Source organism: Onthophagus taurus, chromosome 5 (assembly GCF_036711975.1).
Source record: "Onthophagus taurus isolate NC chromosome 5, IU_Otau_3.0, whole genome shotgun sequence".
Taxonomy (NCBI): domain Eukaryota; kingdom Metazoa; phylum Arthropoda; class Insecta; order Coleoptera; family Scarabaeidae; genus Onthophagus; species Onthophagus taurus.
In genome coordinates this window covers 10,426,037-10,442,251 of record NC_091970.1, presented here as the reverse complement: position 1 = coordinate 10,442,251, position 16,215 = coordinate 10,426,037, and the positions used below count along the sequence as shown (strand labels likewise).

Here is a 16,215-nt window from a genome sequence, read left to right as displayed (position 1 = left end):
CTTCCGGTTATACCGGAAGTTGCCACCTACTTTATTTTTTTTAAATGGAACACCCTATATATTTTTACATATTTGGATTTGTCTGTTTTCCAGGTTTATGAATAACTTTACTTTTTGCAATTTGATTCGGTCGTTCTCGAGTTATTCGAATTTTTCTAGAAAAATCAGCTCCAGCAGACATTTGTTCAAAAAATCAGAGAACACTCGATTTTTGGGGTATCAATTTAGGATTCAGACCATGCTTAAGCAACATGATGGAGTATGTTTTGGTGCCGAGTATAGCTGTCTAGAACGTTTGGTCACTTTACTATGGCACGTTACCTTTTCGAAACTTGGAAGTACCATAACTTCATTTCTTTAACTGGCACCTCCCATATTTTATTACTTAGTCGTCTTCGGTGTCTCATTTTACATCTTTTATATCCTATATGCCCTATACCTAACATTTATAGTTTGGGAAATAATTAGGGTTTATTAAAAAATGCACACAAATATCGATATTTAACCTAGTGCGACCTAGTGAATATATATTATTATATCCATTCTTCTGTAAGCAATAACTAGTATTCTGTTAGCAATATCTAGTCCTTTGACAGCAATATCTAATTTTCTGCAAACAGTATATATCAACAAACAGTATATATGTTTGCTTCCATTAATGGGATTTGGTCCATATAATTGTTTATAATATTGTCAGATATGATTTGGTGGTTCCTGAATCCGCTTCAATTTGTCGACTGGAGATGGATGGATCTGCAATGACGGCTCCAATTACATCAATTGCGACATTTTCAGCACCTTGAATTTTATACTTTTGTGGTCTTGATTTTTTAAAACATCCATAGTTGATTAAATTTTCTTTCAGGCGGTTAAAAATTAACTTATGTGGTTGTTTCCGTTCTGGGTAGCGATTTAGATATGTTTCACACGCAGCATCTGCGTTGTCGTTATTGCGAATAAAACATTCCAACATACCTATCATACTTTTCATAGTTACTGAATTCCATTTTCGAAATGAATGTTATTAGTTTTAAAAAAAACTGAAAACGCTAAGACTACCTATCACAATTTCTTACTTAAGTTTTTTAACTATGATAAATAAACACATGTTACTATAGCAACTAGGTAGTATATACTGTTCGAACCCGCCTACTATAATCAAAATTTTGAATATTAGCCCTTATTATTTTGGAATTGAAAATTAACGCTTATTTTCCGCACATACACCATGCATGCGATACATTAGTGGAAAGCTAAAAATATGCTCTTTTCATTAACATCATAATCAAGTATAGTTTGTATTTAAAAAAATACAACTTTGTGTTGTATCTCAAAAATCATCAAATATTTTCAAAATTTTTCAACGGCAATATATTCTACTTAAAAAAGTGTCTTAAGAACGTATCAACCCCATTTCTCTAATTTCAAAAATAAACGAAATATGAGCATTTTTTGAAATCACAAAAATTTGACTTTTTGGCTATAACTAAAAAACAAAAGAAGATAGAGGTTTGGTGTTTGCGAGATTGGGTTAGTCTCGAAAAAAGAGTCTGGGACATGGCACCTACTTTTTCCGTATCTCTTATAGTTTCTGAGATAGCCTATAATAACACCCAAATTTGCCCACCCTGTACAAGACGTTAAATCCACTTGACCTTATACATTAAAGTCTGAAAGTCCGTTTTTTCATTGTAATGAAAATTTCAAATTAATATCATTGTAAACTCTACTTGTAGTATACTCTTAAAATTTAAGCATATCAAGCAAAAGTATCAAAGTAATATGTCTAAAGTATTGTTTCTATATTACCAAAATTAAATTTTGTAAAATATCTGGTGTAATATTTTTGACGACAATCTCATCGAACACTTTTTAGCCTTTAAGAAAACATTAATGAACTTCTACAAGAAATAATGTCAACAAGAAAAATTAGTTCATGCTAACCTACTTTTTAGTTCATTAATCTTATGATCTTACGTTATGATTCTATTATGCGGGGTTGGATGAAACCTATGGTTCATTCAATGCTTATTAACACGATTAAACAAAACGATTAAAGATAAGTAGGGGGTTTATAGGCCCCTAATTTTAATCTTCCTCTTTTTATCGAAACACTGGAGAGTACCCTTTGTGAGAGTATTGTTACATCTCACTCGACAATTATCGTGGGCGATATTAATGTTGATCTTCTTAAGCTTGATTCTCCCTCAACAACACTTCTTCACTCATTTGCGACTTCTATTGGCTTACATCAGTTAGTCACCGAACCCACAAGAATTACACAAAATTCGCAAACTTTACTCGATCCAGTTTTTACAACAAATGATCAGCTGTTTACTAGTATTGATGTTGTAAATGTACCTAATATATCTGATCATGAACTAGTAAAGTGTGAGCTGGCATTTGATATCGGTAGGCCTGCTGCAATTTATCGTACATACAGGGATGTGAAAAACATTAATTTTCCACAATTCTTGAACGATTTGAAATCAATTCCGTGGAGAAACATATATGATAAACAAAATGTGAATGACAAAATAACTTTTTTCAATAATTGTTTACTTACTCTGATGGATTTGCATGCACCTTTAAAAACTAGACGGTTTACAAAGCCTCCCAGTCCCTGGCTAACAGATAATACTAAACTACTAATGTCTATTCGAGATGATGCGCTTAAAAAATTCAAAAAGTCTAAGCTAACTCAACACTGGGTTGCATCGCAATCTGGTAACATCAACGGTGCGGGCTGAAAAGAAGGCTTACTATGATTACGCCTTACGTAGTAAAGATCCAAAGGCTCTTTGGAGAAAGATTAAACTTCTAAATATAAATAAAGAAATCGATAACAAAGTGCCTAACATTTTTCTTCCAAACGATTTAAATAATTATTTTGTTCACGGTGATTCTTCACTTTATATCCAGACTGATCCCGAATTACCCATATTTTATCAAAATAATGTAAACCCTAGAGTGCAGATAATGCAAGCTTTTATGCCTGTTGATGAACATGAAGTATCTATAATAATTAATAACATTAAAACTGTAGCGGTGGGTTCTGATGGTATCTCAATCTGGATGATTGACTTGTGTACTCCTTTTCTCATTCCTTATATTACTCACGTAATAAACGCTGCTATTCATCAATCAGTTTTTCCGGATGCCTGGAAGATGGCTGAAGTAATTGCGTTACCTAAAGTATCTTCCCCTTCTGCCCTAAGGGATTTTAGACCGATCAGTATCCTACCAGTAATGTCAAAAATTTTAGAGAGAGTCTTGGAAAAGCAACTTAGAGCACACTGCGAAAGGTATAGTATACTGCCAGATCAACAATCTGGGTTTCGTTCGGGTTTCAGCTGCGCAACAGCTTTATTGAACCTTACTGATGATGTATTTGCTTCTAGGCATTTTTGTTATCGTTGGACTTCACCAAAGTTTTTGATACAATAAATCATAATATACTTGCATCTAAACTTAATTATTTTGGTCTTGGAAATCAAGTTGCAATTTTGATAAAGTCTTTTTTGTCGGACAGGTCTCAGGTTGTGAAGATTAATGGTCAAGTGTCGAGCGCTCTGTCTGTTACTCGTGGAGTCCCTCAGGGGTCCATTTTGGGGCCACTATTGTTCTGTATTTATACATCTGATTTTGACCAGGTTCTTGAGCATTCGCTGATTCACTTGTATGCAGACGATACACAGCTTCTGCTGAATTTTAATCCAAATAATTGGGTTGATGCCTGCATAAAATTTAACTCAGATATAGCATTATTTTCTGATGTTGCGAAACGCCATGAACTTGTGCTAAATCCATTTAAGTCTTCTGTTCTTCTGTTTTGCGGTAGTGTCACAAGGAGAGCGATTAAGCCTTTGATATCCGCTCAATTGGTGGTGGATGGCAAACCTCTTACTGTTTCTGATGATATAAAAATTTTAGGAGTCACATTGGATCATCAGTTGAGGTTTGAGGAGCATGTGGCCAGGTGCTTGAGGGGTGAGTATGGCGCCCTGCGTCTCTTGTATGCCCATAGGGAATTAAAAATTATGCTGTGTGATAGCTTGGTTCTAAGCAAATTAAATCACTGCGACGTTGTTTATGGTCCAAATTTAACGGAGGCGAGTGGGCGTCGTATCCAGAACCTCCAAAACGGTTGTCTGAGGTTTATTTACGGAATTCGTAAATATGACCATATTAGTCATAAGTTGGCAGAGACTGGGTGGTTGAACATGAAGAACAGACGTAAACTGCATGCAACTTGCGTTTATTATAAAATTATTAAAAGTCAGCGGCCTCCTTACTTGCTGCAACGCCTATCTTTCAGAAGCGATGTCCATAACATTAATATAAGGAGGAAAGATGTATTGACGGTACCACGCCGCGCCTCGCACCGATCCTTTTCCTACCAGATAGCTAAAACGTACAATGATCTACCGATGAACCTTATAGGATTGAACTGTATTTCGTTCAAGAGTAAATTAAAATCCTGCCTCCTGCTTGTGTCATCATGATTTTTTTTTATTATATTCTGAGTTACTAATGTATCGCTTTATACTGGCATGTCGTCCTATTTTGTTATTTTGTTTTTTTTTCGTTTTGTTATTAGTATTGTTAAAAACATTCTCATTTTTGCTTTATATACAGGGTGTCCCGTTAAGCGTACGAAGCGGCTGTATCTCAACAACGGTAAGGCCTAGAGGTTTGGGAAAAAAATCCTTATAAGCAAAGTGGGCAAGAGAAATAGCTGGAAATTATTTTGAAGTTCGTAATTCGACCGCTAGGGGGCGTAACTGCCATAGAGAAACATAAAATTCCCGCTATCTCAGAAAGTTAGACGATGAGCTTGATTGATGGCACTCGAGTTTTTAACATTTTTTTCTATAATTCGAGAACGAGTGGTGATATCGAGATGCGGTTTTCACTGAAATTTCGCAAATTTTAAGGTGAGTAAGGGTCTGTGAAGTAAATAGTATCGTTTCAATTAACTTTTCTTCAAAAATCACAAAAATATGTAATCGCTGCAGATCACGCCGTCTAGCTCATTCGTTTTAAAGTAAACGGTCTTACTGAAAATATCTTTAAAAAGAGCATAAAATGCTCTTTCAAAGAACACCAAAAATATTCAAATCGGTTGAATGATCCAGGAGATATTAAAATGTAAACATATGAAAACACATTGGCTTCTCCCTCCCTTATTATGACAGATATGAGAAATATCGCAAAACAAAAGCGATGCGGTATTATCCAAGCTATTAAATGATGTTATTAAAGTTATAGCTCATCGTCTAAGTTTCTGAGATAGCGGGAACTTTATGTTTCTCAATGGCAGTTACGCTCCCTAGCGGTCGAATTACGAACTTCAAAATAATTTCCAGTTATATCTCTTGGTCACTTTGCTTATAAGGATTTTTTTCCCAAACCTCTAGGCCTTACCGGTCTAGAGATACAGCCGCTCCGTACGCTTAACGGGACACCCTGTATATATTTTCTATATATTCTGGATTAAGTGGAAGAGCAGTTGGTTAATAACCAAACTGAACTTCGTCCAGAAAATAAGTCTATTTTCTAAGAGTGTATTATTATTTTCTTTCCTTTTTTTGCGACTTATTAATAAAGGCATTATTATTATTATTATTATTATATGTTTCTTTCCACGCCTACATTTAAAACAAGTTTAAATATTGTCTTGTTAAATTAATATTTTAATGTTCCAATATCGCAGTAATAAATTAACTTAATTTCAGATATATGTTTATATCAACTATTTCGTTTATTTAATGGTAGAGGAAACACCTACCTGGAATAGTGAGGTGTTATTCCGGAACACCTGTGTGTTGTATCTCAAAAAAACAGCATGCTCACGGACAAAGATTGAATGATATGGGACATCGATTCTTCAATGAGCTGAAAGATGAAGAGATAATCTTGGTTATATTTTGCAAGAAAAAATAAGTAGCTCTAACAATGTTCTATGATAAGCAATTTCAAGAGAAATTGTCCATCAATCGTAACAAATTGTAGATTTAATTAGTTAAACAATATTTTATTTATTTAATGTTGGTGGAACTGGATATTTGCCATATTAAACGTCAAAAAAATGATTTAATCATGTATTATTAGTAGTAAAATCTAATACAAATTAGAAAAATTATTAAATGTCAAATATAAGTTACTCTATTATCTATTAGATGTCGCTAAAAGGTTACCATAGAAACCCTACCGGTCGCTAGGTAACAAGGAAATTATCAGCAATATTTAATAAATAAAAAATTCAAAGAATACGAACTAAAACTTTATTTTTTAACAACAAAAAATAAAACTTAAACTCTATCTATGTACATAATACTTATTTCGTTTTTTTTTCTTTAATTTTCCATTTAATTATTTCCATATAATTCTTGGTTTATATAGAAAGAGAAAAGTAAAAAATATGTATTTTTTTAAATTAAATTAAATTTAAATTAAAATAATAATAAATGGAAATTAAAAAAAAATTAATAATAAATGAAGGTAACCCGTAAAATAAATTAAACAATCAGTCTTGGTCGAATTGGTCAACCCGGTTAACCTGGACTTTTTATAATACACGAAATAATAATTAAATCCTAATTAATTAAAAATAAAAAAAAAAATAAAACACGAATACAGAAAAAAAAATCATCAAACATCTTTGGTGTTACTAAAACGTCCTTTGGATTCTTTAATTCAAAGAACTTTGGTAACTTAAAAAAAAAATTTAGTTAAATTATCGCTTCATTATTTCATCTATTGTGAAACCGCGAAACTTTTTCGTCGGGGATTTACAAATTTCAATAACCGTCGTTGTTTCTTCCTCTTTTCGCGTCGTGCTCAAATCCAAACACGTACTGTGTACCTCGTTTTCTTCTTTGGTTAATGTTATTAAACTTTTAGACGTGGTTAAATTCGAGGATGAAGTTAAATTTAAAGAATTTAAACTTATCGAAAAATTTGTTGAAGTAGAAGCGACCGGAGTGGCATCATGAATTAAGATATGCGCTTTTAAATCGTTCAAATTATCGAAAATTTGATTACATTTATCGCATTCGTGACAAGTCTGACCGTGACTTAACATGTGTGTTTTTAAGTTAGAACGTTGATTGAAAGATCTGGTGCAAATGGGGCATTTATGAGGTGATTCTTCGAGGTGTAAGATTTTATGAACGGCTAAAGTGCGAGATTGGCAAAAACCTTTTCCACATTCGCTACATTTAAACGGCTTTTCTTTGCTGTGGATGTATCTAAAATAAAAAATTATGAATTAATTGTTGCAGAAAGATAATGAATAATAAAACTTTATTATCTTTTTGTACTTGAAGCTAAAATAAAAATATTTTTTTACCTGTGATCCCTTAAATGATCTTGCCGTCTAAAAGCCTTTCCGCAAATATCACAACTGTAAGGTCTTTCATCTGTGTGAGTTCTTTCGTGTATCAACAAATTATAACTTTTGGTGAATTGTCGGTGGCAATATTTGCAGATAAATTCTTTTCTCGGTCTAGAATTTCCTGTGGGAATTTTTTGTTGTGCCGGTACCTGCGGGCGTCTATGATGATCAAATTGATGTTGTTCCATCATCGCGTGTCTTCTTGCTGCGTTGTACCACGCCGCGTTCGAAATCCAATGTGTAAATATGTTGTTATAACTCGCGTAATTGTTGTTATACGTTAAAGGTAACGTTGAATTATTATAATTTTCCACCAACGACAAGTCAAAAGGTTGCGGTTGATGATGTCTCAAATGTCTGAAATTGGTTTGCGAATGATGATGATAACGACCTTCTAACGGTGGTGTTATTGATGAACACGTTGGCGTTAATGGAGGTGTTAATAAAGTCGATGTGCTATCAGCTTCTTGTTTATAACCTTGTTTTAAAAAAGAAATAATGTAAAATTTTGATTTAAAAATTTATTGAATAAAATTCTTACCTGTAGGACTATGAGATGTTAACAATCTGGAATCCACAAAATCACTAAGCAAAGACATATTTCTCAATATTTCACTGGGTTTAGAAGAAAAGGATAAAGAAAAACCGGAAACTTTTCTGCTTGTCACATTAACCGATTTTTTTCGGCTCGAATTGTAGCTGAATACTGCCTGACGACCGCTCCAGTCGAAGTCGTGGCAACTTTTGGTTCGAAATCTGGTGGGGTTCCAGAGATACGGTTACAAACACGAAGTAGTCAGGAGGGGCCGCCTTTCCGTGTAGTTTCGGGTGCTACTATTGGTTGGAGTTGTGATCGTTCGACGTTAACGTTTCTCAACGACAAATCGCGCACGTTCCGTGGTTTATTGAACCGATTCTTTTTATTAAAAACCCGCGTATATCAATTATAAATATAACATTTATATAGTAGTTTACATTTTATGCAAAATAGTTCATATAAAAATGTTGAGTGTAGTTCATTTATTTGTTTAAGCGTGCTTGAACAAGTTCGTGATGCATCATGAGCAATTAGGAATAAATCCAAATAAATTGCAATCCGTCGGAAAATATTATTGTTGCTATAAAATGGTACTTACCTAACTTGATTCAGTTCCAAGAAATGTTGTCACTTCATTTGGATCACTTCAAATTCTTCATGCAGTATCTTAATTTATCTTCTTCACCTTTTTCTGCAATTAAAAAAAATATACTTTACAAATACGGCTGCCACATATTCTAGTAGTTGATATATTAGTCAATCTGTATAATTCAGGTACTCTATACAATGCCTAATAAAATACCTAGGGTGTGTATAGGCAATGTATGAAATATTATGAAGATTACTGTCCCTTAGATACTTTACCTAGGTAATGTATATGTTACCGACAATCTGTATAATCCGGTATTCTGTACAATACCTAGGCAATTTATAGAATACCTAAAATTTCGGTAATATATGGAAATATTATTAATTTTATACTTTGCCTAGGTATTCTATAAAATACCGAATGCGATTCCGACAATGTGTGTAAAAGGCGAGAACAGGGAAGGAGAAAGATATGGCAATTAAATGTATTTGCAAAAAACACTGTGATACTAAAAAGTGTTCATGTCTTAAAAGTAAGATTTTATACACCTCAAAATGTCACAATAGTTCCTCATGTAAGAATAAATAAATATATTTTTTTATTTACTCAATTCTGAGAGGCCAGTACATCTACGTCTTGTTTTTACAGAATTATTTCGTTTCCTAAGTTTTTAATACTTATTACTTGATTTTGTACAATAACTTATAGATATAATTTAAGTTAATATTCATTTCACCCTTTCTTGGATAAAGTAGGTAATAAATCTTTATTTACTAAGGTGATATGTTTAATTTTGTTAATTGTCTTTATTAATTTCAGCCACCTGGCCGTCTTCAGAAGACCTCTATAAGTACAAAATATTATAAATTATAAATTAAACGGATTAAAATCATAGTATAAACTTACGTCAGATATTATAAACGCACGTGAACATGTTTTCCAGGGCAATTATCGCATAAACTGAAAAAAGTTTTTAACGGATACAAAATTCGTCTTACATACAAAACTAAAAACACCCTGAAAAACCTGTTAATTAACAATAAAGACAAAACAGAATTACTATATAGGAGAGACGGGAAGAACATTGCAACAGCGTATTAAAGAACACAAAACCAGAGAAAACTCGGCATTTGGAAGACACTTACTTTTTTCACAACATGACTTTAAAGAACAGGAAAACGTCAAAATACTACACAGATTAGTACGGGCACACACATGGAACTTTTGGAGCAATATGAAATAGATCGTTTTCTTCATAACAATCCCAAAGAGAAACTGCTCAACGAACAACTAATTCCACAACAAACCCCATTATACACATACTTAAAACATCCATTTCCACCATATAAAGGACAAGCAAAATTTTTAACAAACGAGAGAGCCTAGTTAGGAGGCGACTAGTGCTGCTGCATTGTTAAAATAGAGAGGCCCCGAATTACGAAAAAGATTAAGTTCACGTTTTATTTTATTTTGATTTTGATTCGATGTTTTATTTCTTCAAATATGTTAATATTACTTGTGTGTGCCTTTGCATTTTGTTCGGATTGTACATTCCCTTTTTGTTTTCTACTTTACCGATCAGCGCAACCTAACCTCACCAACAACCCTGTTTTCCCGCTAAAATTACACCATGTTCTTCACGATTAAAAAGTTTTTTAGTTTTTGAAATTTAACATGTTCACGTGCGTTTATAATATATAAAAGTTATATAAAAGTTTATTATGGGTAAAAATTGATAAATACAGACCAAAATCTATTTATTTTACACATTGCCGGTCGACCAACAGGTACTGTATGTAATCCCTAAAAATTGTATATGTTACCGTCAATCTGTATAATTCAGGTATTCTATACAATGCCTAGGTAATCTATAAAATACCTGGGGTGTCTAGGCAATGTATGAAATATTATGAAGATTATTGTTCATTAGATACTTTACTTAGGTAATGTATACATTACCTAGGTAAATTTATTATTATTATTATTCTACTAATAATAATAACATAGACAGTTTTCAATAAAGCGCTTTATGGGTCATTCTCAGAAAGGGTGGAAAAAAGGTTTATAAGAAAAAAAATCGTGTAATTAGTTTTCTAGGTTATATATTTATCGAAGAAAACATATTAGTATAACAAAAGTTTTGTACTTTGAGAATATAATTAAATAATGAAAATAATGTTAAGTTTAGAGGTAACGGAGTTGACAAATAATAATTTAATTCCAAGTTTTGTTCCTAACATCTCAACTTATTGCATACTAAACTCAATGGCATATCATCATCCAATGATGATGAATCTGTATATACAACGCTATAACGTAGAGCTGTTCTATACTCCTTAGATCCAAGTTATAGTGTGAGCAAAGCTGGCCGGGTTCACAACACAGACATGTCAGTTCTCTGAAAGTAAGTCTATTCCTTAGTTTATTGATCCAGGCTACTTTCACCGTACCTTTAAACGTAGGAATATTTTCTGGGATCAGTTCGTCGATTATAGGGATTAGTTTTTCATCGATACGAAAGATCTTGATCCCTTTTATTGAGTTTTGTAAGACTTTTACTAAAGTATCGTAATCTGGTGTGGATACTTTTAATATACAACTAAGGTATGAAAAGTGTGGTAAGGTTGCTTGACAGACTTTACCACGCCGCAGTTATATCTAAGATATCTGATGCTTTAAGGTGCCAAAGTGTGCAGATTGTACTTTTTCAGTATATTTACAGAAGTAATTTTTAGAAAAATCCATATGGATCAAGATTTTATCAACAGACAAATTCTTTTTCACTACATTTATACACCGATACTGATGGGATATATTCCTGAGATGCAACATATATGTATCTCGGAATAGATTGTATCAATTCTGTAACTACTTGGTGTTTTTCTAGCTGCCTTTTTTGCTTGGTAAGTTTCTTACTTTCTATTCTTCCCTTTTACGTCTTTTATCTGGATCTGTTAACATTGATATCTTTTTTATTTTATGGTAATTAACTCTGCGATGATACCGTTCTCTTTCCTTCAATTTAGCAATTTCATAAGCCTCAGGATCATTTTTTCGTTACGCTCTCAGTTTTCTCAAAGCATCCCTCTTCTTTTAATTGCATATTTTCTTTTACTTTGATGTTGTAACCGCAGCCTCACTTAAGACCTTACCTCTAGTTTTCACATTTTGGAACAAAAGAATAATAAAACGTAAAATCGAAATTATACTCAAAATTAGATCTCGTCTAAAGCAAGAGAAACATTTTTCTTTAACATTTAACTAAATGTTGGATACATTGAAAATAAAATATTTACAGTACATAATGCGTTGTAACTGTTAAATGTGGCTGTAAATGCTACTGCCTAACATTAGTAACGGAGTTGAAATTCACGGAGTTGAGAAAACGCGCTTTCAAAAATATTCAAAATTAAACTAAATTAGATTTTATGCTGATAGTTGCATACCGTGTTCGTATATTTTTTAGTAATTTACTTAATGTAATTACAGTAAAAAATCACTTAAACTTTACCTTTCACGACAGGTAACGGAGTTGAGAAACCGAATAGCCAGAAAATATTTGTAGAAATCAATCAAAATCTTGAATATATTCAGCGTGTCAATTTTATATTTTTTAACAGTTATAGTGTCATACTAATATTAACTTCCCTATGCAGTGTTAACAATGAGCCGGGTAACCATGGCGACACGAATATTTATATTAGAAGATGTGGTAACGGAGTTGAGATTAAAACGAGGGACACAACATTTTCGAGATTAATTTAAAACCAAAATGTATAAGAAATTGCAAACCATCTTCAAATCGATTTATTAATTACCCCATATAAAAAAGACAGTAATAAAATGATATAATACTATTTTATTTCCGATTTAGAAATAGTTTTAGTTGCAATTTTACCAGAGGGACACCTGAATATTGAATGAAGTGCGAACCAACTTTTAAAAATTTTTGAATTTTGTGTACATAAAATATTTGTTACTTTAATGTAACTTAATGAAGTAATACTAATGAGTCTCACCATATAGCTTTTTGCTCGAATGAATGTACTTATCTCAGTATATAAGATTTGATATTAGAGGGACACTTTTTTAGCCCTTCTGAGAACGACCCTTATAGAAATTCCGAAATGCAAATTGTCACGAGAACTTTAAAATTAAATTGACGTAAGTGTTTTAGAATTTAATATTTAATCTAAAAGTTTTTTAACATTTTTAACTATAATAGTTGTTTTTTGTAATAGGAAATTCGAAAGTTCCTGAAGATGGTCTTATAAAAGGACCGAAACCGGTAGAATTTATAACATTACATCCGTTTTAATAAAAAGTACAGAAAGATAATAGTTATTTATATTACAAGTGGGCTAGAAACATAATTACTGTACGAGTGTGGAGAATTTAATCACACAAATACTGTAATTATGCTCTAGCCCACGTGTGATATACAGCATTTTATCTACGACTGCTAAACATTACTAAAAAATCTATTTCTTTAAAAGTCTATTTGACATTTATAAAAATATTTTGAAATGATTGTTGACAATTTTGAATTGTCAGTTTCAACAACACGTTTACTCATCTGGAATAAGTGTTTTGAAATGTAAAACCATAACAATTAATGTTTATAATCAATAGTACTGTTGTAAGTAGATAGCACTTTTTCTTTTGTATTGTTGCTCGTTTCAATAAATTAAGTCTGTTCTGATTAGGCTAAAAATGCGTTACGTAATGAAACCAGTGCGGTAATGAACTTCATTACGTAACTCAAATCACCTCAAATGAGTGCAGTAATGATGACTTATCCAAGCAATCGTAGATAATAGTATATTATTCAACAAGCGTATAATGGCGATTGTTACCCACGAAGAAGTTGCAATCTGAGTGTGTAATATCCATTATACGCAAGTTGAATACTATACTTTATCTACAACTATTTAATTTTGAAAAAAAAAATGAAGGAAAAAAAATAAACTTGATAGACATTTCAGACTTAACCTCAATATAAGAAAGCTGTCATTTCTGCTAATATTTTATTTTTTGACTAGTAGGCCGTGTCAGAACTGTGGAATAATGGCTTCATTATTCAACACTTTGTCAGTCAGTGTAAACTTTGTCAGTGTAAAATACTTTTATCTACAACTATTGGATTATCTATTCGTTATACAATTGATTTTTGACGGGTAATGACACTCATTACCCATGACAGACAAAGTGTTGAATAATGAGGCCATTATTCCACACTTCTGACACTGCCTACTAATCAAAAAATAAAATATTAACAGAAATGACAGCTTTCTTATATTGAGGTTATGTCTGAAATGTCTATCAAGTTTATTTTTTTTTTCGTTTTTTTGATTTTTTTTTCAAAATTAAATAGTTGTAGATAAAGTATAGTATTCAACTTGCGTATAATGGATGTTACCCACTCAGATTACAACACTCGCTCGCTTCGCTCGCTCGTGTTGCAACTTCTTCTTCGTGGGTAACAGCCGCCATTATACGCTTGTTGAATAATATACTATTACTTGATTCAAAATAGATTTTGGTCTGTATTTATCCATTTTTACACATAATAAACTTTTTTATAATCTATAAGTTATTGTACAAAGAAAGCACCTAGTACCTTTCTGTAACTATAGTAAAATCACAATTAAATGACATTAAACTTAACATTTTTCTGGGATCACTAACATAATGTTATTTGCTTATAAGTAATCAAATAATAAGTATTAAAAAGTTAGGAAACAAAATAATTGTGTAAAAACAAGACGTAGAATTGAGTAAGTAAAAAAATATATTTATTTATTCTTACATGCGGAACTATTATGACACTTTGAACAGTGTTTTTTTGCAACTACGTTTAATAAATCCTTGACTTGTCCCCGTAGATTGCAGATTCGCAACTGTACGGAGCGTCGTTTCTTGATTAGGGACACCCTGCTTTGTTCCTATTTTATAAAGTTCGTCATCCGTTTTTTGTAAGACTACAGCTAGTATATTGCGAGCATCACCACGACCTCTGTCGACTTCCGGAACAGGGATTTTTACAGTGGTACCCAATGGCACAGGGGGAAATTTTTTTCCAGAAATGTTAAGCATTTACTGAGCTTGAACTGATGCGGTTCTGTACAGCTAAAGCGTTTTTTAAGCATAATGGGCAAACAACTTTAGAACTATAGCCTTCTGCCATATCTTTCTCCGGAGCAGCACAAATAGCATGAATTTCTATTGCATATTCTACACGACTGAGCACCCGTTGTCTCTTCAGTACAAACACAGCACAAAAGTGGGGAATCCAATGATTGCTCACGTTCTGATACAAAATTCAGAACATCTAAGGGTTGTCCATGTACCTCAGAAGAAACACTTTCAACATTCACAGGTTCATCAAGAGTCTCGGCACTTTGGATAATCATGTATTACGCACTTTGAGCATTCGAAACTTCATTACGGATCTCAGAACTTTCGATGACGGGGTTTTATTGATGTTGAGCCTCTAGAGGTTGATTTTGTGTCCGAACTCGATCTACTATTAAAGATTCTGAAAGAATCAGAATACTTGGTGATGACTTAATCACATTTTCTAGATCCTCTTCACTCTCCAGGTTGTGAGTATCATCGAGAGGTAAAGATATACCAACTTTTACTTTAGATCCAAAAAGAGCTTCGTAAGGTGTTCTTTTGATGCCTGAATGAAATGCTTTATTCTTCATGAGTTGTACAAAGCGCAGACCATCACTCCAACGATTACTGTCACTATCTTGCAGTTGTTAGCATATTTTCGATGTCCTGGTTTGCTCGTTCCTAACTTTGGGAATGTCTAGGCTTACCATGTACAATTTTTAAAGTTGGCCAGTACGTTTTAAGACTGCTTACAATTTGGTTTGAGAATTCTCTACCATTGTCTGATTGTAGGATCGCTGGTGCGCCAATCAATGTAAAAATATCCAGTAAATTGTAAGCTACTTCCTTTGCGCGTTTTGTTTTTAGTGCTCTTAATATTACAAACTTCGTTAGATGATCCTGATAGACCATTACAAATTTATATTGTCGATCTGGATGAGATTGATAGTCAATCAAATCTACTTGACAGCGAGAATTAAATTCAGATGAAAGTATGGGTTTGACGACAATCCCTTTTTTTATTCCTTTTTGTTTTTGCTGGCACGGTTCGCAAAGTTGCAGATATAGTTCAACATCGTGGCCAATTATATTCTTGTATCGTGTAGAAAGCTCGTTCAGCATACAGTCTCGACCGCCATGGCCGATACTTTGATGTGCCTCGTGAAGTACTTGGAATAATTCACTATCAGCAACGTAATATATAATATTGTTATTTGGGGTATTCACAGGAAATATTAACCTATGTTTTTGACCAACAGTTATAAAATCATAATACTTCAATAACCAATAAATAACTTATTATTGGCTGTTTTTGCATTTTTTATTTCTTCTAACAATTTTATTGTTCATACCGTTGATCGTCAATAAACGTGCAATTTTTAGTAGTTGCTGATTTTCTTTTAATACACAACTGTGAATAAAATCTTTCTCTCATCTGAGAGACTCGTTTATCGGCCGCCATTTTAATGAATTAGATTCACTAACGAAACCACACGACACTTCCACCCTTGTCGCACTCAGCGTAATGAAATGCAAGCAAAAACAAGTCGTAAGTTATTGTACAAAAAA

The 16,215-nt window shown here is 32.7% G+C and overlaps 1 protein-coding gene and 1 long non-coding RNA gene across 2 annotated transcripts; both read right to left on the bottom strand.

Moving 5' to 3' along the window:
* Positions 1 to 6,166: 6,166 nt before the first annotated feature.
* On the bottom strand, positions 6,167 to 8,125 carry LOC111413966 (protein odd-skipped-like). Its single transcript, XM_023045113.2, has 3 exons — positions 7,941 to 8,125; positions 7,355 to 7,877; positions 6,167 to 7,253 (listed from the first exon to the last, which is right to left on the bottom strand). The coding sequence occupies exons 1-3, from the start codon at positions 7,996 to 7,998 to the stop codon at positions 6,740 to 6,742; spliced, it is 1,095 nt and encodes a 364-aa protein (XP_022900881.2). The 5' UTR covers positions 7,999 to 8,125; the 3' UTR covers positions 6,167 to 6,739.
* A 2,486-nt stretch (positions 8,126 to 10,611) lies between these two features.
* On the bottom strand, positions 10,612 to 11,195 carry LOC139429833 (uncharacterized). Its single transcript, XR_011640394.1, has 2 exons — positions 10,977 to 11,195; positions 10,612 to 10,924 (listed from the first exon to the last, which is right to left on the bottom strand). It is a non-coding gene; the product is annotated as an uncharacterized lncRNA (long non-coding RNA).
* Between the last annotated feature and the right edge of the window lie 5,020 nt (positions 11,196 to 16,215).

Coding starts and splice junctions, on each gene's coding strand:
- LOC111413966 (XM_023045113.2), bottom strand. CDS start 7,998: ATGTCTTTGCTTAGTGATTTTGTGGATTCCAGATTGTTAACATCTCAT. Junction 7,878..7,940: donor AACATCTCATAGTCCTACAG/GTAAGAATTTTA, acceptor TTTTAAAACAAG/GTTATAAACAAGAAGCTGAT. Junction 7,254..7,354: donor GATCATTTAAGGGATCACAG/GTAAAAAAATAT, acceptor TTTTTATTTTAG/ATACATCCACAGCAAAGAAA.